The 23,685-nt window shown below is 44.9% G+C and overlaps 1 protein-coding gene across 10 annotated transcripts in view; it reads left to right on the top strand.

Moving 5' to 3' along the window:
* Positions 1-23,451, top strand: part of CACNA1G (calcium voltage-gated channel subunit alpha1 G) — an 89,018-nt gene extending 65,567 nt beyond the window's left edge. For 4 of the 10 annotated variants that reach the window (XM_074223728.1, XM_074223727.1, XM_074223724.1 and 1 more), the window contains 11 exons: positions 4,844-4,995; positions 5,759-5,868; positions 7,225-7,358; positions 7,877-7,947; positions 8,159-8,237; positions 8,363-8,484; positions 10,059-10,415; positions 14,755-14,889; positions 17,098-17,278; positions 17,741-17,913; positions 19,288-23,451. In XM_074223728.1, the coding sequence (XP_074079829.1) occupies positions 4,844-4,995; positions 5,759-5,868; positions 7,225-7,358; positions 7,877-7,947; positions 8,159-8,237; positions 8,363-8,484; positions 10,059-10,415; positions 14,755-14,889; positions 17,098-17,278; positions 17,741-17,913; positions 19,288-20,043 (2,270 nt within the window). In that variant the 3' untranslated portion in view covers positions 20,044-23,451. Of the gene's footprint in view, positions 1-4,843; positions 4,996-5,758; positions 5,869-7,224; positions 7,359-7,876; positions 7,948-8,158; positions 8,238-8,362; positions 8,485-10,058; positions 10,416-11,893; positions 12,038-14,754; positions 14,890-17,097; positions 17,279-17,740; positions 17,914-19,287 lie in introns of all 10 variants that reach the window. The other 6 variants (XM_074223733.1, XM_074223726.1, XM_074223731.1 and 3 more) reach the window with 4 other exon arrangements.
* The last annotated feature ends 234 nt before the right edge of the window (positions 23,452-23,685 follow it).

Here is a 23,685-nt window from a genome sequence, read left to right as displayed (position 1 = left end):
ACTCCTCCACTACCACCCTTGGCTTTTCAGCACACTGGTAATTATTATAGCTGCAAATATCTCTAGTCTCCTTTTATCTGAAGAAGAGACTTTGATCTGAGAGAGCATTATGAAAGGAGAGAGGATTTGTTTTTAAAATATAACGATGAATAATTTAACAGACACATTAATAGTCAAGAAAGCGCAATCTCTATGTCAGGGCTACAAACAGCAGGAATTAGATCAAAATTTGACTTAGCCAAGATCTTCTTCCCCCAAAAGTCAAAGATTTGGGAGAGGGTCTAGACCACTTGTCGGAAATTGTGTCTTTGAGTACCCCTGACTGGACAATGTCCTCTCTCTACTATTTGAAATATGGCTTCCCTTGCTCTCCTCATCCCCAACACACCCATGAGGTATCCCATGAGGTTTCAAGCAGCTGTGTGCCAGCCCCTAATCCTAGCCATACTCTCCTGTGTCACTGCACGCTTCCCTTCCTGCACGGACTCACAAAAGACTCACTTCATGGGTATGTGGCTGTTGGGTCAGTGCCCCATGCCTGGGAAGGCTTTATGGTAGACCTACAGGGAATTAGGTCTGTCTTTTAGGGTTCACTGGTTGACCCAAAATGGGATACCCCAAATGTCCATTTTGTATATAGTGTCTCAATAACACTCCCTTATCTGTCCTCACTTCACTGTGGTCAATGTTCCACATCCAATAGAGTGCTGATGGTGATGTGTCCAGTACTGAGTGGAAACTTCTCTGGAATCATCAGCTTTGCTTTGTGTCTGGATCCCCTGGGTCCATGTGTGATAATGGTAGGATCTCAGATCCCTGTCATGCTGTGTTTGAGAAGAGTGGAAAACATGGGCAGGAAAAATTCTATCCATGCTCTCTTGAGTGGATTAAACCCGGACACATTTCTCTCTCTGTCTCTGTCTCTGTCCCTGTCCCTGTCCCTGTCCCTCCATCTCTCCCTCTCCCCCTCCATTTTTTCCTCTCTATCTCTCCCTCTTCATCTCTCCCTTTCCATCTCTCTCTCTCTCTCTCTCTCTCTCTCTCTCTCTCTCTCTCTCTCTCTCTCCCTCCCTCCCTCTCTCCCTCTCTCCCTCTCCTTCCCTCCCTCTCTTCCCCTCTTTCTCTCCCTACACACACACACACACACACACACACACACACACACACACACACACACAGAGTCAGTGATCCTTTTGTTACCCCACAAATAATCTTTGACACTCAATGTCAACCTGCTGGTTTCTTTCCTTTGTTTTCTGATCTTGGCCTGTGATCTGTGATTTAAGTAGCTGCATCATGTATGGTCCAAGCAGAGGATCCAGACAAATGGACAACCCCCACCTTTTAGTCTAGTGTGATGGATGGATGTCCAAAATTTCTGTTCTCTAACATGGTTCTGTCCCTCTTCCACTTATATCCAATAGGATATAACCCTCCCACTTATATTCCAATATGAAAGAGTGTTAGACCCCAGAGTGAGAGTATCAGTTCAGTGACTATCTAGGGTAGAGGGTGGTTTGGGGAACTGAATTCCTCACAGGTACCAGCAGATGGGAGAGGAGGAAGAAACAACAGTGACCAGGACCCCAGTCTTTTGCTAAGCAAGTTTGACTAGAGACAGATGAGGATTGAGTTTGGTTTGCAGCCAACTTGGGTGTAGGCAATGAACCACACAGCCATCAAGTGTTCTCCTTCTTTCCACCACATCCCCATCTCAAAGACCAGATCCTGTCAAAGGAGCTGAATGTGTGACCCATCCCATGTGTGGGACTGTGTCACATTTCATAAGGCTCCCTCCCTCCCTATTTTCTACCTGGTTTTGCCCTTTCACCTGGTCTGTGCCTGAAATCTATTTAACGATAACCCTGACTAACCCACTGTGCCTGTTGCCTTCCCCCTTGTTCCTATGTCCTACTCTCAGCCACTCAGTCCTTGGGTGTGTTGCTTAAAGAGGGACATGATGAGGGGGTGCCCCACTTCCCATCTTACAAATTTGTCTGATATATACTGAGCCTGCTATGACTCATGCAGCTAGAAGGGGTCAAGGGAGAAAATCATGGACCCATGGGTAATTCCCAATCAACCAAGAACTTCCCCAGTGACTTAAATAAGAGCTGCCCGATACCTCTCCCTTCTTCCCCTGGCCCCCAATTTCCCTGGGCTGTTGTGGCTGAGACAGTAGCTTCAAAAGCAACTTAATTTGTGGCCCCCTGACAAGGTAATCTACATTTACACTAATCTGCATGCTAGGCATGTCGGGGATGTGCCACCCTCTGCCCCATGTAGCCAAGAAAATGCTAAGCAGGGTTGGATCACCAGGGTGGCAGTTTTTACGGTGACTGGAAAAATAATAATAAAGCCCCACTACCTGCCAGTGGTTAGGAGAGGGAGTAGGGAAAGGGGTTGAGAGGGAATGTGCTAGAGGGGTTGTACACTGGGAGCCAGGGGAAATTTAGATTCTATTCCCAGCTCTGCCCCCTACCTAGCAATGTAATCTTGGACAGTTCACCTCAACTCTCTGGGTCTCAATTTTCTCCTTTATAAAATGAGTGGATTGGATTAGCTGATCTCTAAGGTTTCTTCTGGCTCTGGTGTTCTAGGTTTTAATAACCTTAGATGTTTCTTTATGTTATGGTGGGGGCTGGGAGGTGAGGAGGGGGACAGGGAGGGGGAGACCCAAGGGCCCTGCCTTCTGAATGCTTGGGATGGTTAGTGATCAACCCTGCTCTAGGCAGACACCTCTACTCCTGCTTAACCTTGGCTCCCTGGCCTTATTTGGGGAGGGGGGGTGTCTTGGAGGACTTGCCTGTCAGGGGCCTGTGACTGAATCCTTATATGACTCTCATTCAGATGGATAGAATGAGAGTAGAGGCAGAGGTGGGGACCTCTCAATTTGGCCAGCAAAATATAAGTATTCAGTTTGGGATAAAGGGATGGGAAGGTACCCTCCCTCCCTCCAGTTCCCTTCTGCATTGTCTCAGCTAATAATGGGACTAATAAGAAGACAGTGTTTCTAGCTTAATTGTATTCAAACATTTTGGTTAATTCTCCATTCATATTTTAGCATAATGGGATCGGGTGCTCTCAGATTTTATGGAGATTAATGTAGAGCTAGAGAGATCCCTCCTCTAGAGCTGCATTACTCAGCTCCCTCCCAGCTCTTGCAGGGGTGGAAAGAAGAGTTCTCACTTGTCTCTGGTCAACTCTTCGTTATCCATCCAATGGAAAATCCAAAGCTTTGTTGTTCTTAAGGCAAATTGAAACTATCTCCCCCTTCCCTCCTCTCCCTTAACTGGCATATCTTTCAGGGAGATACTGTCCTGAGTCAGTCATCATTTATAAGATCAATCTTCAGTGCTTGAAAATAAAACAAAAATCATAATGCACCCACAAATTGGGGGAGGTAGGGGAGAGAGGGAGGCAGAAATTATTTGAATCATTGCCTTTTCACAGTCCAGATAACTGAGAGTTGACCATGTGAGAACTGAGCTTGTTTTCTTTTTTGGTTGCTGAGGGGTTTTTTCCCTCCCATAGAGAATTTCAAGTCCTGACATTTTTTCCCCAATCTTCTTTTGGGTCCCACCTCTTTTCCTTTTACTGCTTCAGTCTATCCCTCTTAAGTAACCAGCACAAGGATGGGGTCCTGAGTGTAAGCTGGTTTAGAGTCAAAACTTCCTCTTGGACTCAGCCAGCCCCCTCCTGGGGTACAGTCCAAGCTACTGCTGGGCTTATGTCCTCCTAGACCTCCCTGGGGTGGGGAAGAAGGACTGTCTGAGATTCATGTCTATTTGATGGAGCTGCTAGGGAGCCTGATCAATCCCCCCAAACATGGGGAAATGTCCTTCTTTCTGTTATGAGATCCACCCCAACCCTCAGACTCTATCTATGCTGGATCTTGCTCCCTAGATTTGCTCTAAGGGACAGTAATACTCCTGGGGCAGTGATTTTAATCACTAGCTGATCTGCTAATTACAAGAGTAATATTATGCTTCTGACAGATCTCAGACAGCCTCTTCCACTCTGATATGCATTATAATGCTGCCCTGAATTTATGGTCTCAGGTTGGGCATTTCCTCATTAGAGATTAGGTGAGCAAATTAGTTTGTCTCTTCAAATATCTAGGACTCCAAGAGCTTGTATCTAGGATGAGAGCAGATCCTCTTTCTCTACCTCCGCTTGGGGAACACATGGGCATCAGAGTATGGGGGCATAGAGGGGGAGCACCTTGGGAGTATGGGACTGATGTTGTCCCCCCTCTGAGACCCAGGCACAATGATGTCCAAATTTTAATCTCTGGTTTTAATTCAAAATCCTTGGCTCTAGCTAATCTTTTTGGAATACTTCTACTCACCCCTCCCCCCCAACTGAGCCTCATCTGATTCCCTCTTTATCCAATTTGTGAATCTGACTTTGTCTAAAGAGTCAAGAAGTGAAGGAGGCTAGAGAAAGTTTTCTTTTTCTTTTTGAAGGATAAATGCTCTTTGGACGCCAAATGTAAGGGGAGGGGGATATCTCACCTGTTCTCTAATCTGGATTTAGAAGCTGTGCATGTCCAATGCCCTACCTTACCTGGAGAGGTATCAGTAGAAATGCTTAGACTAGAGAGAGAGCAAATGCCTGTGATACCCTCTCCCAACTCCAACTCCTCCCCCAAAACAATTTGCCCTTTTGGGGAGGGAGTAGGAAGAATGGAGATGCTAATAGAAGTAGAATTATTACCTCTGGTATTGGGACTGGTGGCTGTGAGGGAAGCCTGTGTTGGGTAGGGCAGGGGGGATAGATAGGGCAGGAAGAGGCTAATTTTTCTTCTCTCTGCCCCTGTCATTGGCTTCTCCCCCTCCAGAAGCACAATGCAAACCCTACTATTCAGACTACTCAAGATTCCGTCTCCTTGTCCATCACATGTGTACCAGTCACTACCTGGATCTCTTCATCACGGGTGTCATTGGCCTGAATGTAGTTACCATGGCCATGGAACATTATCAGCAGCCTCAGGTAAGAATTCTCCCTCCTACCCAATACACACAACCTATCCCTACCCCCAGGACCTCTAAAGAAAGAAACCTCTTCCTCCTTGCTGGATGACTTATCCATAAGGGGATACATAGTGGGAGAAGGATTCCCTTTCAAAATATTTGATGGATGAGATTTCTGAATGTCATTCAAAACCATGATTCCAGTATAATAGAAAAAGCAACAGACAGTGGATAGAATGCTGGGCTGAGTTAGGAAGGTCTGAGTTCAAATCCTGTCTCAGATGCTTATTAGCTGTGTGATCCTGGGCAAGTTACTTAACAGTTTTCCAATCTGTAAAATAGGATGCTAATAATAGCACCTACTCCATAGGGTTTTTGGAGGACTAAATGAAATATCGAATCTAAAGTACTACACTTATGCTATTATTAGCTTTATTTGTTGGTGTTGTTATTATTAGATTTAGAGATTTGGGTTTAGAGATTTAGGGGTTTTAGATTTGAATTAAAATCACCCTTCTATTGCTTAGAAATTGTATGCTCCTTAGAAAAGGGCAGTTTTATCCATTAATAAAGGGAAGGAGCTAGATTTGATGATCTCCAAGACCTCTTCCAATATTAAATCTTCTAATCACTATTATCCAACATACTGTGATTGGGTAGATGATCCCCTTTGTCTCCCTCTATCACCTAGATTAATTAACTCTGCCCCACAGTCTGGGGAGGTCTGATAAGGAGAGTGACATTAGTGACAAGGCCCTCTTCATCTGTTCCCCCCCCACCAGATCCTGGATGAGGCTTTGAAGATCTGTAACTACATCTTCACCGTTATCTTTGTCTTGGAGTCTGTTTTTAAACTTGTGGCCTTTGGTTTCCGACGATTCTTCCAGGACAGGTAATTGAGAGTGGAACTACAAGGTGCCTTTGTTTCTCCCGTGGACCAAAGCTCCAGAGAACTTTTGCCTTCCCTGATCACTCTCCTTCTCTAGACAGCCTGGGAAATCTGGGGAATAATGGAGCCTCCCACTTCCTTCCTCTCACTATCGAGGGAAGGGGAAGTAATCCAAGGTTCATGAAGAGGTTCAGGACACAATGCCAAAACAGAGGGCTTGAGGTGAGGTTGGAGAAAAGAGAGATAGGTGACAAGAAAGCTCCTAGTGGAATGGAAAGGACATTAGCCTGGAGATCAAGAGATTTGGATTCTAGAACTCTTGGTATTGGGGATTGAGAGCCTCTTCAGGCCCCACCAGTAGTTAGGCTTACCTAGGCAGCTAAATGGTGCAAAAGATAGAACTCTGGAGCCATAGACAGAAAGACCCTGAATATAAATCTTGCCTCAGACACTTATGAACCCGGGCATGTCATTTAACCTCTATCTGCCTCTGTTTTCTCATCTATAAAATGAGGATAATAATAGTACTTACCTTTCAAGGTTGTTGTGAACATAAATGAGGTAATATTTACAAACCATTTTACAACCATTATAAATACTGAATATTATTAGGCGGCAACCTGGTACTTTAGAAACAGAGATCAGGAGATTTGTATTTCAAACCCACCTTTGACATTTCCTATCTCTGTGACCCTCAGCAAGTCACTCCTCTGTAAAATGAGGGAGAGGCGGCCTAGATGTCCCTCTAATATCCCTACTAGTTTTCAATCCATGATCAGATGGATTCACAAGAATTGCCATCGAGGGGCGGCTAGGTGGCGCAGTGGATAAAGCACCGGCCCTGGAGTCAGGAGTACCTGGGTTCAAAGTCGACCTCAGACACTTAATAATTACCTAGCCATGTGGCCTTGGGCAAGCTACTTAACCCCATTGCCTTAAAAAATCTAAAAAACAAAAAACCAAAAAATTTCCATCGAATAGAAGAGGGAAGGAAAGTCCTACAAGGTTGAATTTCTCTCTGGGTATCTGCCTGCACTATCGTTTGATGGAAAGAGAATCTAGTTAGCAGTAGTGATAGCAGTTTAAAAAAAAAGCAAATTATTATTGAGTACTGGAGATTGACAGACCTGGATGCTAGTTCTGGATCTGCCACTGACTAGCTCTTTGTGACCTTAAGTCAGTTCTCTCCTGCCTCTTCTGCAAAATGTTCCAGGCCTAGTTTCTAAGGATCTAAGAAAATGTCCTTAAGCTGTCTGCTCATCCATCCCGACAAACCCAGCTCTTCCACCTTCTGGGTTCCCTTGGCCCCTACCCCAGAATCCCTCCATCCCCCCAGGGAGACACGTTTCGGGTTTCCAGGTGGAACCAACTAGATCTGGCCATCGTGCTGCTATCCATCATGGGGATCACTCTGGAGGAGATTGAGGTCAACGCGTCACTGCCCATCAACCCCACCATCATCCGCATTATGAGGGTGCTCCGGATCGCCCGTGGTCAGTGTCTGCAGAGAGGCTCACCCCAGCCACACTCTAGCCTTGCTCCTCCAACCTGCCTTTGCAGCTTACAGAGTTGGAGGCAGGAAGACTTGGTCCTTGGAGATGGATTGGGAAATAAGATCCCTTCTGGGATAGAGTCCACCTTGCCCAACTAGTGGATCCATTTTTCTTCTGTATAACTGGTTGGAAGGGAGGGGTTCTGGGCTAGTTCAGGACCCCTGGCTGCTCCCAGTCTACTATTCTTTTTGCATTCAATCGGACCTCTCCTAGTGCATTTCTGCTGAGTAAAAAGGTTGCTGGGTTCCTCAAACCTCCCTATTGTCTTCTTTTCTCCATGATGGTGGGGAAGCTGTTCTTGATCCCTTCACAGTCTAATACCTCCACTGAAGCCCCATCAATCCAGCCCCCAACTAGCAACAGTCCAGGCCAGGGTTAATGGGACCTTTGAGGTTTAGGTTGGGAAGGGGGATTGAAAAGGGATTGTTCACTCTTATCTCATCCCTTTGTTTCCTCAGTGTTGAAGTTGCTGAAGATGGCAGTGGGCATGCGGGCTCTACTGGATACAGTGATGCAGGCCTTGCCCCAGGTATGGGAGGAGGCTGAGAGGGGGAAGTCATTTGGTCCTTCTGGGCCCCCAGTGACTCTTCCTTTGTTTGGAGGGCCTAATTCTTCCTCTATGAATTGAAGGAAGGGACAGAAGATTTGGGAGGAGTAAAGGGAAAAGGAGGAGAAGGAAAATTTGAGACTGTACTGGTATATGCATATGCATTTTTGTCTTTTCTTTTTTTCTTTTCCAGGTGGGGAACCTGGGACTCCTCTTCATGTTATTGTTTTTCATCTTTGCAGCTCTGGGTGTGGAGCTTTTTGGAGACCTGGGTGAGTTGGGGTTGTGTATGGGAACTTTGCCAGGGGGCAAAGAAGTAGGGGCAGGAGGGTCCTCAGATCTGGGGCAGAAGAAGTGGTTGACTGGGACTCCCGGTCTTTCTTATCCTCTCCCCTAGAGTGTGATGAAACTCACCCTTGTGAGGGCCTGGGCCGCCATGCCACCTTCAGGAACTTTGGTATGGCCTTCTTGACCCTTTTTCGAGTCTCTACTGGTGACAACTGGAATGGCATCATGAAGGTGGGACCCTCTCCCTTTTCCCCTGCCTCACATGTTCCTGATTCTTCCTGGGATTTGTCTAACCTCAGAATTTCATTGTAATAGCCTGAACTAAGTATTGTTAGGAAGTTGAAATGATATCAAGCAAAATACTGTAGCATTCTCCCCATCTCTTTTCTTCAAAGCACCCCCATAAAAATGTGGAAGAGCTGTGTTTGTCAGGATGGAGGAGCAGACAGCATAAGGACATTTTCTTAGATCCTTAAAAGATTTCTTCAAAATACCCATTGAGGACTCCTAGGTTTAGAAGGATAAAATATTCCTTTATGAGTTTTCTCATTCTTAGAATAATCCATACTCCTCTTTTTCCAGAAAATAAACTATAACTTCTTCCATATTCAAGATACATAATAATTCCTCTCTTCCCAGAACATTATTTAAGTTTTTCATCTTTCTCTAACATCTTATAGCTCATTTTTTTAAACCAGATCTCCAGGACACTCTAAACATGTTTCTTCTCTTCAGACTACCCTATAACTTCCTTTAAGCTCAATAAAACTTTCTTTCTGACACCCTATCACTCCTTCTCTTACCAAAATGCCCTATAATTCCTCTTTCTCCTTAAGAGGCCCTCCCCCTTTTTTTTTTTTAAGATTTTTGCAAGGCAAATGGGTGAAGTGGCTTGCCTAAGGCCACACAGCTAGGCAATTATCAAATGTCTGAGGTCGGATTTGAACTCAGGTATTCCTGGCTCCAGGGCTATGCCACCTAGCCACCCCTAGAGGTCCTTTCTTCCATCCCCAAAACTTACCTTTTAATCACATCATCCTATAACTAACTCCCTCCTTCTTCCTATAATATTATCTAACTTTTGTGCCTCCTCAAAAAACTTTACATCTCTCTTTTCTCCCTTAAATTCCCTATAACCTTTTCCACCTCTAATGCCAGAATACCCTATGTCAGGTCTTTTGCTTCTCCCTTAGACATCCTTAATTCTTTTTTCTCCCAAGGATACTCTATAACTCACCTCTGTCCCAATATACTGTATACAGTCTCTTCTCCAGATCCAGATCACCCTATAACTTCTTCCAACCTCAAGGTACTTTATTCTTTCTCCCTTGGACAACCTATAACTCTTCCCTCTTTTTTGGGCACTCTTTAGCTCTCCCTTTTACCAAGATTCCCTAGAACTCACTCCTAACCTCAGGGCACCCTATAAATTCTCTCTCTTTTCAGGACACTCCCTTCTCTCTCCTCCAAGGTCCCCTTAACTCAAAGGTTCTTACCCTTTTCCTGTGTCAGAGACCCCTTGGGTAGTCTGGTGAAGTTTATGACCCTCTTCTCAGAACACCATTTTTAAACACAGAATTATAAAGGAAATTAATGATATTGAAATATAGTTATCAAAATAGTTTTAAAATTCAACTTATTTTATTTTTCTAATTCTCTCCCTTTCTTACCCAATGAAAAGGTAATTAAAACAAAACCTATGTCAAAATAGTTATTTTTTAATTTCAAGTATTTACTAAAATCTATCCGCGGGCCCCAGATTAAGAATCCCTGCTCTTGTCTAATTTATTCATTTCCCCACTCAGGACACCCTCCGAGACTGTGATCAGGAGTCCACTTGCTACAACACCGTCATCTCCCCTATCTACTTTGTGTCCTTTGTATTGACTGCCCAGTTTGTGCTGGTAAATGTGGTCATCGCAGTCTTGATGAAGCACTTGGAGGAGAGCAACAAGGAGGCTAAGGAAGAGGCTGAACTGGAGGCTGAGCTAGAGATGGAGATGAAGACTTTGGCCCCACCTCAGCCTCCCATCCCAGGAGACCCCTTCTCCTGGCCTCAGGGAGAGGGAGGGCCTGACAGCCAGCCTGGCAGCCCAAAGCTCAGGGCCGCTCGGGCCTTGCACGTCAAAGTGGCTTCTCAGCTCTCCTTGGCCCATCCCACGGTGAGATCCCAGTGTGGAATGAGAGGACTGGGAAGGGAGGGAGGAGTGAAGACCCCATTGGGGTTGGAGAGGTACTTTATGGAGCAGGCAGAGGATGGAAGGAATAAGAAACCATCAGACCCAGGCTGAGAGTCAGCCACAGGATCCCATTTGAAGACCCATTCACTGTTGCTTTCCAGTCCCCTCCATCCAGGTCCTCACTCTCCTCCTAGTTAGACACAGGTTCCACTGCCTCCCTAGAGGAGAAGAGGAGAGCTGGAAAGGGCATCACTCCTTGGGATGGTTGTGGCAGAAGGGAGGCAAGGGGCAAGAAGGGAGGTTGGAAAGGCACTCTGATTCCTCACCAAGGCTGCTATCAGCTACCAAGCTTCATGTCTCCTCCTGTCTCCTTCAAAGGGACCAGTGATAATAAAAAAATTGCCCCTAGCACTGGTGGTCCCCAGGTACCTGTGGGATCTGCCTACCAGACAGCCTCACTGACCTGACCTAGAATAGTGATGGTGCTGTTCTCAGCATCTCTGTCTTTGCTATTCAGGGGGTTATGGGGGGTGTGCGAGGAATGGAAGTCTCCTTCCATACTTTCTGATAGAAGCAGAGGGTTAATTCCCTTGCCAGAGAGAATAGTACTCCCCCTCCCCCAGTTTTTTCCTCCAAGCATTTGTTTCCCAGTGCTGATCTGGCCTCTCCTTCCTTGATTCAGGACTGAGCTTTCTGAAAAGCCTTCTTTGTTTTCTTCCTATCTTTTTTAAAATGCCCTCTCATCTCCTTCCCCTCATCTTCTCTCTGCCCTCTTTCTTCATCTTTCCTATTTTTTATTTTGTACCCTTCTCAACCCATCCTTTCTTTAACCTGTCCTATTTCTTCTTCCTATCTTCTTTTTCTGCTTTCATCATTCTCTCTCCCTCTCCTTTTTTCATTTTCTGTCTCAATCCTTTCATGGTATTCTCACTTTATCTTATCCCACTATTCTCTCCCATCTCTTCTTTCTTCATTCTTCTTTCCTCTCAAACTCACCCTCTTCTTCATCCTTTCCCTCCTCCTTTTTCTCTCTTATCCTTTCCTTCATCCTTTCTTCCTAATCCTCACTCTCCTGTTCTCTCTCCTTCATTTTCTCTATCTTCTTTTCATCTTCTTGCTCTACCCATCCTCTTTCCCTACATCTCCCATCTCTCTTTCATCCTCCTTCTTTCTCTAATCCTCCCTCTTCTATATTTATTCTTTCTGACATTCTTTTCTCCATAAATATTCTCAACTGCATCCCTTTCTTCATTCTCATCTCTTTATTTTTTCTTTCTATTTCCTTTTTTCTCCTCATCTCTTCTTTCCTACTCATTTTTTCCCATTCATTTTCCTGCCCCCTGCTTATTCCCCTTCTCCCCCCCCTTACCATCTTGTTCTCTTCTACCTGTTCTCCCTTTCCTCTATGACCCTCTCCCCATCCCCCCTTTCTTCCCTAACTTTTCCACGCCCCCACTCAGGACAGACAGCTGTTTGACACCATCTCCCTGCTGATCCAGGGGTCTCTGGAGGGGGAATTGAAATTGATGGATGAGCTGTCCAACTCTTTGGGCCGACCCTACACCTTCCCTCCTGCCCCTGATCAAGGCGACTCCGAACCTCAGGTTACTGTCCCTGTGTTGTGTGACCTGCCAGTCTAGTATTGGAGGGGGGTTACTGGGTCTAACACTAATTAAGGTGGCCAGTAAGGAGGGAAACCTAGGGTTACAGTGTAGGTTAGGAAAATAATTGCTATTCTGGAAGAAATTTCCTTGAGATAGGATTATGTATTCTAATATATCAGAAAAAACACTAGAGGAAAAAAGTTGGTGGGGCATTAAGGGTGGGAGGTTGATATGAGCATTAGAATAAAAGATACAAGCTTAGAAAGATGCTATAACAAGGATTTTTAACCTGGTGGCTAAAGACCCCAAAGAGCTCCATGGATAGGTTTCAGGGTATCCATGAACCTAGATGGAGAAAATTACTGATCTTTAACTAGCATTTATCATTTCTTTTAATTATTTTAAAAACCTTATTGTGATAAGGGGTTCATGAACTTCACTAGTCTGCTAAATGTCTCCATAATCTACAAAAGAGGTTGAGAATCCCTGTTCTAGAAGAGAGCAGTCATGGGAAGGCCTTTGGGGCCCTTTTGGGTACTGAGAATGAGAGGAAGAAAGACTGGGAGAGATAGCCAGGAAGAGGACCTAAGGAAACAGGAAATATGGTAGGAAGGAGATGGTCAAACCCTTTGTGGGACAAGGAGAGGAGGAGGAAGGGGCAAAGAAATTTTCTTGGCAATGCTGACTGATGCTTCTGAGAGGGTGGGAGGGATTTTCACAAAAGGGTCCTGGATGGCTAGACCCAAAACTGGGATTAGGCCAGTATGTGTCTACCCAGACTGAGAGGCAGAGTCCTTTCCTTGGGCCCTGGCTCCTGCAGGCATCCAGTTTAGGGACTTTTCATTGTGTTCTTGTTTGGGCATGACAGATGCTTCATTTATCTGATTATTTTAATTCTGATTGCATTCTGAAAGGAGATTTGGGAGTTGGTAGAGGAATGGGGTAGAGAGGAATTAGGCCATAATACTGATCTCTAAGGACATGTGAGATGTGAAACATGAAATGGATGTTTTCCTATTCCCCTCCCTATCCATTACAACTGTATCATGCCCCCTGGGATTTTCACTATAATAATTCCTCATTCTCTTGCTCTCTTTTAAGCCCTTGTCCTTTCTGTTCTGCTACCTTCTAACTACCCTTTTTCTTCCCTAATCTTCCACCTTCCCTTCCAGCCCTCTCCATCTCTCTTCTTACAGAGAAGAATTCAGTGCCCTAAATTAGGGATGGCAGATTATGGTTTAAGGGAGATTCTGGGAGTTCAAAGACCCAAATCTTCCATCCTGTTTCTCATCCTTCCTTCCTTTCCAGCTTCCCTTAGCTTCCTAGCCCAATCCCTGCTCCAATTAAAGCTTCAAGAACATAGAATCCCAGATCTGCTATAAGATGGAGAAAAATAAGAAGTCAGGGCTCAACTGTCTACCTTTTCCTTGTGTTACATCATCTGAGTGGGAATAAGGTTATTAAGGCTTTATTCCAGAAAAATGAAGTAGCACGTGAGAGCATCAGGCATGGACTACAGAGTGATCAATGATTATTTCACTGGGTGGAAACCTGAAACCAGGACCCTTAAAGATATTTGAAATAGGGTGGTAGTAGAGGAAGAAAGATTTTAGGACTGGGGAAGGAAGAGTCTAAGAAAGGTCCTGAACTGAGATTGGTGATAGGAGACAGTTAAAAAGCCTAGTCTCCCACATTTAAGATTCCTTGAGTTTGGAGTTGAAAGGTAGACATCATCTTTCTCAACTTCTCATTTTATGGAAAAGATAACTGAAGGCCAAAGAGGGGAAATGACTTGCCCAAATGGCAGCAAAGGTGGGATCTGAACCCCCATCTCATTCTCTTTTCACGATGAGAGTGAGCCTATACCAGATCTTTTGGGGGAGTGGATACTAGTTTTAATAGACCCAGAGGGATAAAAGTGGTGAAGTGTATGTTTGTATCAACCTCTCAGGGGGTAGACACATGTCTCCATACCTGTGGTGGTTCTGAGAGAGAAGGAGGCCATCCCTAGAGGTTATTAGAGATGGATGATGACTGTGGAAAAAAGCAGGGATAGACTGCGGATTGAAGGAGTCAGAAGTTGAGGCCTTAACAAATCCTGCCAAGCCTTTTAGATGTAGAAGAAATAATAAGGGCATAACTAGGCTCTCTGTGGTATTGTCCTCCTCATCTCCCTCTCTGTGCCCCACCCTCCTCCATTCTGCTGCCTCGGTCTGAAGAGAAAAGGGAGAAAAATCATCTTTCTTTTCCTTTTCTTTATTACCTCTCTCTTTTTTTTTGATTTCATCTTTCATGACTGTGTCTAAAGTTCTCCCCTCCAACACAGGGTGGCAGGGGGTGGTCTAAGAATCTGCGGGGTTCTTTTTTAATGTGGTTTCCCCGTGCTTTGCTATTCAGGTTCTGTCAATGTTTGCCCTCAGTCCTTTTGTATATATGGTGACCCTCCAAATTCATGCACTGATGCTGTGTGTGTGTGTGTGTGTGTGTGTGTGTGTGTGTGTGTGTATGTCTGTGTGTATGTATGTGTGTTGGGGTCAGAAAAGTCTGAGGGATGTCAGTTTGTTTGGTGGGGGGAGAGAGGAGGGAGATTTTTGTTGTTTTGTTGGGTTTTTTTTTTTTGGTATGTTTGTTAAAAAAAAAAAGAAAAAATATTTTCTTTTTTCTTCCATTTTTTTTGTCCTGGTTTCTTATGCTTGATCATCTCTCTCCTTGTTTAGATCCCTCTAGCTGAGATGGAGGCTCTGTCTCTGACGTCAGATATTCTGTCTGAACAGTCCTGCTCCTTAGCTCTGACGGATGATTCTTTGCCTGATGACACTCACACACTTTTACTTAATGTCCTGGAAAGAAATGTACATACATAGACCCGCTCACTTTCTCCCTTAGCTCTGTGTAGGGCTCTGAATACTGGTACCAGGGCTTTTCCTACCTCTACCCCCCCCCATCACCATCCCCCTCCTCTCAAAGCTTCCGTTTCTCACTCTTCACCCCAGATACATTAATTCAGTTACAGCTCTTGTTGTTTTTTTCCAAATTAACATTTCTCACTACCTCTCCTCCAAAAGACAGAGAGAGAGTGAGACAAAGATTGAATGTGTGTGTGACCTTTTCCACAATACTGACAAGGGGGGATAGGCATCAAAGTATTAACCTGGGTCCCTTCCTCACCCTTCTTTGGAAGTGACCCTTCCAGGCTGCCAAATAAGGAAGCTAATGAAATAATCTATGTATGGAGGACTTAGACCTCTGCCCTGGGGTCCAGACTCAGCCCCCTGTATTTGGAGCCCTGCCCAAGCTATGCCCTCATCCCACTTTCCCTTCTTCTTCATGCCTCCACTCCACCCTTATCAACATTAGACATCCACCACTGTGTAGTGGGGTGGTGCTTTCTCCTCTGCTGTGACCAACATAATTTCTTTCCCCACTTTTAGAAAGGGGACCATTCTTGTCTTCTCTGTGACTCTATGTCTCTCACCTCCCACCCTAATTTCTGAGGACCTTTCTTTGTTTCGCTGATAAATCCTCCAACCTCCCTTGTCTCTCCAGCCCTGTGTGACTCAGAACCTACTCCTTTTTCCCATCCTAAACATCCCCCAAATCAGGTTTCCCATGGTTGTGGTGCAAAAGAAAGAAGAGGTCTCAATAAGCTCTTGGGACTTGCTGAGGGAAGGAGGTGAGGTAAAGCTAGTTCCTAAATAAGCCTTCATTTTTCTAGTGAGGCCCAGCTGTACCAATAGAAATGTGCTGGGCTGGGGCCTACAGTCACTTGGAACATTGCCACTGGTTGAGGGTCCCAAGGGGCTGTGGGTTATTGGCTTTAGTGGAGCCCGGTACTGGAGGAAGTAGGAGCTAAGGATACTGTCCTGTCACAGGCTCAGACATCCTCAATCAAAACCCTGAGTTGTATTCTTGTTAGATTGTTAAAATGGGAGTGAGGAGAATAAATCCCAACCCTGATGATCCCAACCCTGAAGATGAGGCTGAGGAAGGAGACAGACCACAGTTAGGTTTGTAGGCCTGGGGGTGCCAGCTTCCATCTTGCCTGGTCTCTGAAGCTGATGACTGACCTAGTATTGGAAATAAAAGTAAATTGCCTTCCTCCTCACCTGGCCCAGACTATAACTAGTCTCCCTTCTCCTATCCCCAACTCTCCCGCCACCTGCTCCCTATTGCTATAATCCTGGGACCATGACATTGGTGGGTGAGCAGTCAGGAACTCAGGTCCTGGTAGGCATCTTTACAATGACTCCATGTCCTCTGATTCCTAAGGAGGCAATGATTTTCCTGTAATTTATCCCACATATTGTACTCCTACCAGATGGGGATGAAGCCAGAAATGGAGTTGAGACAGGGAAGGCTTTATGTACTAAGCCTTGGAAGAAAGTGATTTAAAATCATTCATCTCTAGGGTAGGAGACTAAAGTAATGTTCAAGGGGAACTCTGTCCAACAACTTCATTTAGAAAGACTTAGACATTATTTAGAAAGATTTGAGGGTCTGATCCAATGATCCTGGGTGACCCCTTTTATCATGTATGGACAGGGAGATCTGAGTATCTTTAAAATCAATAGCCTCCACTATCCTTTGATAACACACACACACACCCCTTTTGCCATCTGCTGCTATATATTAAAATGTATTGATGGGGGCATCTAGGTGGTGTAGTGGATAAAGCACCGGCCTTGGAGTCAGGAGTACCTAGGTTCAAATCTGGTCTCAGACACTTAATAATTACCTAGCTGTGTGGCCTTGGGCAAGCCACTTAACCCCATTTGCCTTGCAAAAACCTAAAAAAAAAATGTATTGATGATATAAATTAGAAACCTAGGGGCAAAGTTTTCTCCCCACCCTGCCTCCTCCCTGAAAACTCATTTGTCTCACTTTTCTATCTTCGTGTTTTTATCCCTTATCGTTCCCCTTCCCCAAACCCCCCTGATAGTCTGCATGCCATCGTTCTTACCTGCTGGGGTGGGGATCTGGTTTCCAACTGGCTAACTGTACTTCAGTGGCCAAAACTGTGTGTCTCCTCTTCCTCCCTCCCTTCCCATTTTATTTTTCAGACTGTGACCCTTCCCTACCCTGAAGAGGGTTCTACCCTCCAACCAAGTCTGCTAACTGTCCGGAAATCAGGGGTCAGCAGAACCCACTCTCTACCCAATGACAGCTACATGTTCCGAGATGGGGGCTCCTATCAGGGCTCCCTAGGGCAAAGGATCTGGATGTTCCCCAAATCTCAGTCAGGTAGGAGCTCTAGAGGGATGGAGTGGACAACCATGGCCATCCTAAAGTAATCAATAGATATGTACTCAGGTTTATATTTCAGTCTTGTGCTGGGAGGATAGTAGAACAAAAAAGAATGCATGTAGTCCCCAGTCTCAGGAAGCTTCCAAACCTTTTGGGAAAGGAAGATTTATTGTCAGAGAACTCCTAGTTTGCTGGGGGGGGGGGGGGGGGGGCGTGGAGGGAGCAATCCTAGAAGAGGGGATACTGGCCAGGATTATTAACAAGATTATAATGGTTTGATAGATAAGGAGAGTAGCAGAATTTCACTTTTTGGAAGAATAGTAGAATTTTAATTACAAAGAATGGAGCTGGAGACAGAGAAGAGATGTTAATGAGGATGGTGGTAGGTGGGAAATTTAAGGAAGGTAGATTTCAGGGAAGACATTCCTGATGCCTCTAACTTACATAACAACCCCACAGCAGGCTCAACTGTTTCCATACACTCCCAGCCAGTAGATGCCAGAGCTCTCCTACAGCTTCCCAAAGATGGATCCCACCAGCTACAGCCCCATGACCTCTCCTACTGGGGCATGATTCCCAAACTTCCCCCACCAGGGTCCTCCCCTTCTGCACAGAGGCAGCTTCGGAGACAGGTGAGAGGAGGACAACTGTCCCTTTGTCAATTGAGAAAGTGAAAAGATTTTGGTGGAAGGAGTGGGTGAGCATATGGGTCCTCGGTTCTTTATAGGGACTAGTCTAGAAATGATGAACTAACTCAGTTGGGAGGGACCTTAGCAATTGTCTAGTCCAACTCCCTCATTTTACAGATAAATTTGTACTAAAACCTTAGGCAGGATTTAAACCCAGATTTCGCTGATTCCACATGTTTCATATGTGTCTTTTTAAAAGTGTGATTGTTGCTTTGAGCAAGTCACTAAATTTCCTTGAGTCTCAGTTTCCTTATTTGTATAAAAAAGGAGCACAAATTCCCTCTACTTTACCTAGAGACCTCAGAGGAGATAGTGTGTTGTATTGTATTGGAAAGAACAATGGGTTTGGAGTCAGAGAATCCTAGTTACTTACTGCCTGTATGATCTTGGGCAAATCACTTAATCTTTCTCTGGCCCTCAATTTTCACAGTTACATTATGAGGGGATTAAATTAGATGATTTCTCTGACCCTTTCTGTCTAATTCCTGTGTTCCTGTACAATGATCATTCTGTGACCCGAGTTCAAATCTCAGTTTAGCTGCTTGGAAGTTGTATGCAAGTCATTTCCCCCTCCTCTCCATCTCAGTTTCTTTCTCTCTAAAGTGAGGGGCAAGGTTTTTTTAATAGGACTGCACTAGATGGCTGGTCCCTTCCAAATCTAGAACTAGAATCCTTTGATAATAATAATAATAATAATAATACCCAAGTTTTATGATCAGATCATTCTTACTCCTATTGCAGATATAATAATAATAATAATAATAATATTTAAATTGTGTTTTAAGTATTTTACCTTTATGAGGTAGGTGCTATAATTATCCTCATTTTACAGATAAGGAAACTGAGTCTGAAGGAGGTTAAGTGACTTGCCTAAGGTAACATAGCTAGTAAGCAACTGAGACAGGCTTTATTAGAGGCTCCAAATTCATTGCTAGCCACTCTACCACCTTGGAAACTTCTTTTTTGGTCTTTTATAACTCTAGTTCTAGAACTCTAGATCTTAGCTAGATCTAATGTTTTTGGGTGGCGGAGGACCCACAAGATAGAAAGAAGTCAGGGCTAAAGCCAGGTAGCCCCCCAGATGGGACATTGTAAATGCTGCTGTTCAGCATTCAGACCTTTCTAGTGACTGCTGTCACAGATGTCCATGGTTAGGAAATAAATCAATACCAAGAGTAGTTCTTTGGGGGAGGGGGGAGGGACAGTGCCCAGCTAAAGGCCTTGGTTGTGTTTCCTTCCCCTTCTCAGGTATGGTTCATAGGCTGACCCCATTTTCTTCCCTCTCTCTGTTCTTCTCTTCCCCATCCCCACAACTAGGCAGCAATAAGGACTGACTCCCTGGACATGCAGGGTTTGGGCAGCAGGGAGGATGTTGTAACTGAGGTGAGTGTGTCCCCTACCATGCCTTCCCAAGACACTCCCAGCTGGGGCCGTTCCAGCATCAGAGTACAGCAACGTCCTTGGAACCAGTGCAAGAAATCCAAGCACATGCCACCAGCCCCTTGCCTGGGCACAGACCCTCTCCAGGACAGGTGCCAACCAGGCCACGAGGCATCGGAGACCATTAGCTGCCTGGAGCTGCATGCTCAACCAAGCTGGGGCTCAAGTCCAAGGCCCCAGAATCCCCCAACTCCAAAGGGGGGAGAACATTTGAGGGACCTGAAGAAATGTTACAGTGCAGAGACCCAGGGCCGCCCTCACCGGCCTACCTTATGGCCCGATGAACAGAGGAGACACTCCATCGCAGTCAGCTCTCTGGACAGCTGTTCCCAGGCCTGCCCAGGCCCTGGTGCCTTGAGCCTTGGGGACCAGGAGCTGAACAGGCCAGGGATAGGGCCCAAAAACTGGCCTAAGAAAAAACTGAGCCCTCCTTGCATCTCCATAGAACCACCTGAGAGCCAGGGTTCACGGCCCTTGCCCAACCCAGGCGTCTGCCTTAGACGCAGGGCTCCGTCCAGTGACTCCAAGGATCCTTTGGCCCCTGACAGCATGGCCATCTCTTCACCCCCTCCAAAGAAAGACTTGCTGATGCTCTCTAGTTTCTCCTCTGATCAGTTAGATCTGGAACCCTGAATCACCTTCCCTTTCTACACCGGGCTCCATCTGGTGCCAAATCTCTCCTGGGCAATATCCTTGAAAAAAGTTCAGTATAAACCAAGGAGGGTATCACTTCTATCATCCTAACAGGCATTGGGTAAATAAACAAATACAACTTCCAAAGACAGTTTAAATGCAGCAGGTTGGGGTCATTACAGTGGCTGAAGGGCACCAGGCAGAGTGAAGGGCTGGGCCAGGAAGTTCTTCCAGGTGTCCAGGAGCTATTGGGAGAAAGCAATACGTCTGTGCAGAATCTCTATGTATATTCTATTTTATTAAATTAATTGAATCTAGTATTTGCGGGATGTACGACATTTTGTGACTTAAGAGATTTTTGTTTTCCTCTTATTTTATGTGTCTCCTAATATTTCCAAGAAGTCATCTGTCTCTTGGCTATTTTAACTTAGAATAACCAGACTAGTTATAGTCCCTCTTCTTACAAAGCACAAGCTGTGACCGTGAGTGCATTAAGTCCCCAACTGTGTCCCACCTTTGGCAGAGAAAGAACAATAGAGAAGAGAGAAAGGGAAAGAGGAGAGACAGACACACAGAAACAGAGAGAAAGGAATAGAGAGAGAGTTTTGGAAACTGTAATGTAACTTATTTTATCTTTAATCATGTCATTGTTTTTGAAAGGGAAAAAAGTCATTTGGACAAAGAAATCATTTTACAAATGCAATGGAACCTTTTATATATTCACATATATATATATATACGTATATATAATAAAAATGATTTTCCAAAATAAAAGTTAATCACAATTCAGAATAAAAGTAGATGGGAAGAACAGAACTGTTTAGCCAGTAAGGAACAGATTGCCCATCACATCAGTTGTAGTTAATCTAAGGTGTTTGGAGAGCCTGAAAGATTGTGTGTGTGTGTGTGTGTGTGTGTGTGTGTGTGTGTGTGTGTGTGTGTGTGTGTGAGAGAGAGAGAGAGAGAGAGAGAGAGTCCCTCTGTCTGTGTCTGTGTGTGTAGGTGAAGTTCACTTCCAAATTCACTATTGAGTGAAGAAAAAACTTCCTCCCAAGTTGAAAGAAGTCTTAGGAGAGGTTGTAAGGGAGGAATAGTTTGAATTTCCCCAAAGGTTGATAGTTCTCTCTTATTCAGTGTATTCTGCCTTGAATGTCTTTCATTTTAGATTAACTTGTTTCTTCTGACAGCCATCAGTGGTCCACTGAAAGCTAGAAATTGATGTTAACGAATGATGTTTGGCTAACAATTATGCTCAACTTTTTCAAATTTATGGGACTGAACAGAACTCTTGGGGAGGGTAGTAAGGGAAAGAATATGATAGCTGAGGTATATGGACTTGAACTGTTTTTCATTTTCCTCAGAGAAGATATTTTAACTTGTCCTTGAGTGGTATGTTTCTTGTAGAAGTGGGTGGTTCATGGTAAAATCTCTGTAATCCATCACCTAAGAGGCTGGTCCCCTAAAGCCTGGGGAAGCATTATTGACTTTCTGCAGTAGAGGGCTCTCCATGGGGCAAACATTCTATCTAATCATTCAGCCTCCAGCTTTGACAATAATATCATTAGAGCTGGCACCACCAGTGACTGCTCCATCACCACTTTGCATTGGACAGGATAAGGGGAGACAATGGGATTAGGGTTGATTAAAGCTGAGCTGCATCCTTTCTAGGCAGCAGTGGGGGGTGTAGACTGCAGTGTGGGCCTGAGGTGAGCACAGAGTGGACCATCTGGTAGAGTTTGGACAGAGGAAGAGGGGGGGAGCACTGGGAGAGGCTAGCTAGGCCCCCTAGGAGGGTAATGAATGAGCAACATCTAGGTGTTTACATGGTCTGGTGCTGTCTGCCAAGGGGAACCACTTTTATACAGCCAACACAGAGAAGAGGCAAATGAGAAAGATGGGAGGGAGAGCCAAGAGGAGGGAGGCAGCCACGGGCAGAAAATATAAAGGAGGAGAGAGGGAGATAGGGGACAGGGAAGAGCTACCATCCTGGTGCTATAATATGCAATATTTCTGTCTGAAACCTGGTGCAAGGAGGCAGCGTCATCTGATCCACACGGAGCTCAGGTCTGCTTCTCATCCTTCCAGACATCTGCTCCCTACCATAGTCCCCCCTAATTCTTCTCCTATTACTCCTGTTATTTTTTATCCCTTTCCCTAAGTCCTCTTTGGGTCCTATCCTTCCTATTCTCTTGGCCACCCCACCTTCCTCGTCCCATTGACATGTATGTCACCCCCAGGGTTGAGGTTTCTGTACTCCAGGGCTAGGGAAACTGTAGGACCGGTTTTTGTCAGCCCAAGAGCAGACCAGACCTGATGGGGTGAGGGATGGGATAGGAGCACTCAGGGCCTGGCCACTTTGTAAAATTGTGTATTTTCTAAGCTGTGGCAAGCTTTTCTAGTCACTCTTTTGGAGAAAAACAGTGCTAATCCTTAAAGCAAAAACCTGGTTTGTATCATTCTGGGGTGTGCAATAATGTTGGGCTTGTTTTCTTGGGGTGTCTGGGGAGGGGTGGGTTTATAGGATCTCTTTTCCCCCCTTTTCCTTTTTTTAAAAAACAAAACTGTACAGAGCCCCCAGAGTTCCATCACCTGGTTCTGTTGATAGAATTTTTATATTTTTGTAGAATTCTCTTAGCTGTTTGTCTGTATCCTTTCCCTGGAAGGATTTGGGAGGGATAAGGAGCAAGGGTTGGGGATTTTTCTCCCCTGTGAGTTGAGTGGCTCTACTCTAGATCAGAGGAGGCCTCACACTATGACCAGAAAACTGGACCTAAAGTCAGCCTGCTCCTCTCCCTCTGACAACCTCCCTTATTCCCCCTGCCTCTGGTCTTTCCTTGGAATCCCTACCACTTATTCTCCCAGCCTATCCCTAGCACACCAGCACTTTACAACTGTGGAGTTTCTTACTTTTATCTTTTGGGGGGTTGTCCATCTTCAGTGGACCTTGGGGGGGGACAAAAGGGAAGAGCCATGGGTTCAAAGAAACTCAAAGACCCTTCCCACCCACCCCCCTTCTCCCTTGCAAGGGCCAAAATAGCTTGTATGATTTGATGCATGATATGGGGTTGTTTGGAGGCCAAAAAACTGAAGATATATTCCAGGTGAGGGGGAAAAAGGCTCTCCCTCCCCTCTGGCTCCAGCCAGGGATTGTTCAGCTGGAAGGTTGTGGCAAGACAGAATTCTCTGGAATTCTCTGGTTTCTTGTTATTACACCTCAAGCCCAGAGGGGGCAGTGCAGGAGAGAGATTCGGTAATATGGAAATTGTGGGGTCAGAATGAATTAAAATAAAAATACCACTAATAAGTGTGAAACCTGTACAAATGATGGAATCCCAGTGTGACTCTTGAAGGGGTTTTGAAATAAAATCATGATGGCTCTGAATAATATTAACAATAATATTAACAATAATAATGATGATGATAAATAATCTTGTTGTCTGTCTGAATGATTATTTATTTCGTCAGTCCTGGGGTTGGAAAGAGGGGAGTGGTAAGGCTACAATCAGGTGATGTAGCATTCTTAAGTTTTTCAGGAGTGTATTTTGCAAGCATTATCTCATTTGACTTACACAAAGACCTTGTAGGTGTTCCTAGCATGATTTTATAGATAAGAAAACTTGAGTCTCAGAAAAGTGAATTTAA

Source organism: Macrotis lagotis, chromosome 2 (assembly GCF_037893015.1).
Source record: "Macrotis lagotis isolate mMagLag1 chromosome 2, bilby.v1.9.chrom.fasta, whole genome shotgun sequence".
In the NCBI taxonomy this organism is placed as follows: domain Eukaryota; kingdom Metazoa; phylum Chordata; class Mammalia; order Peramelemorphia; family Peramelidae; genus Macrotis; species Macrotis lagotis.
The sequence above is the reverse complement of the archived record's forward strand: the minus strand, read 5'-3'. Positions and strand labels throughout refer to the sequence as shown.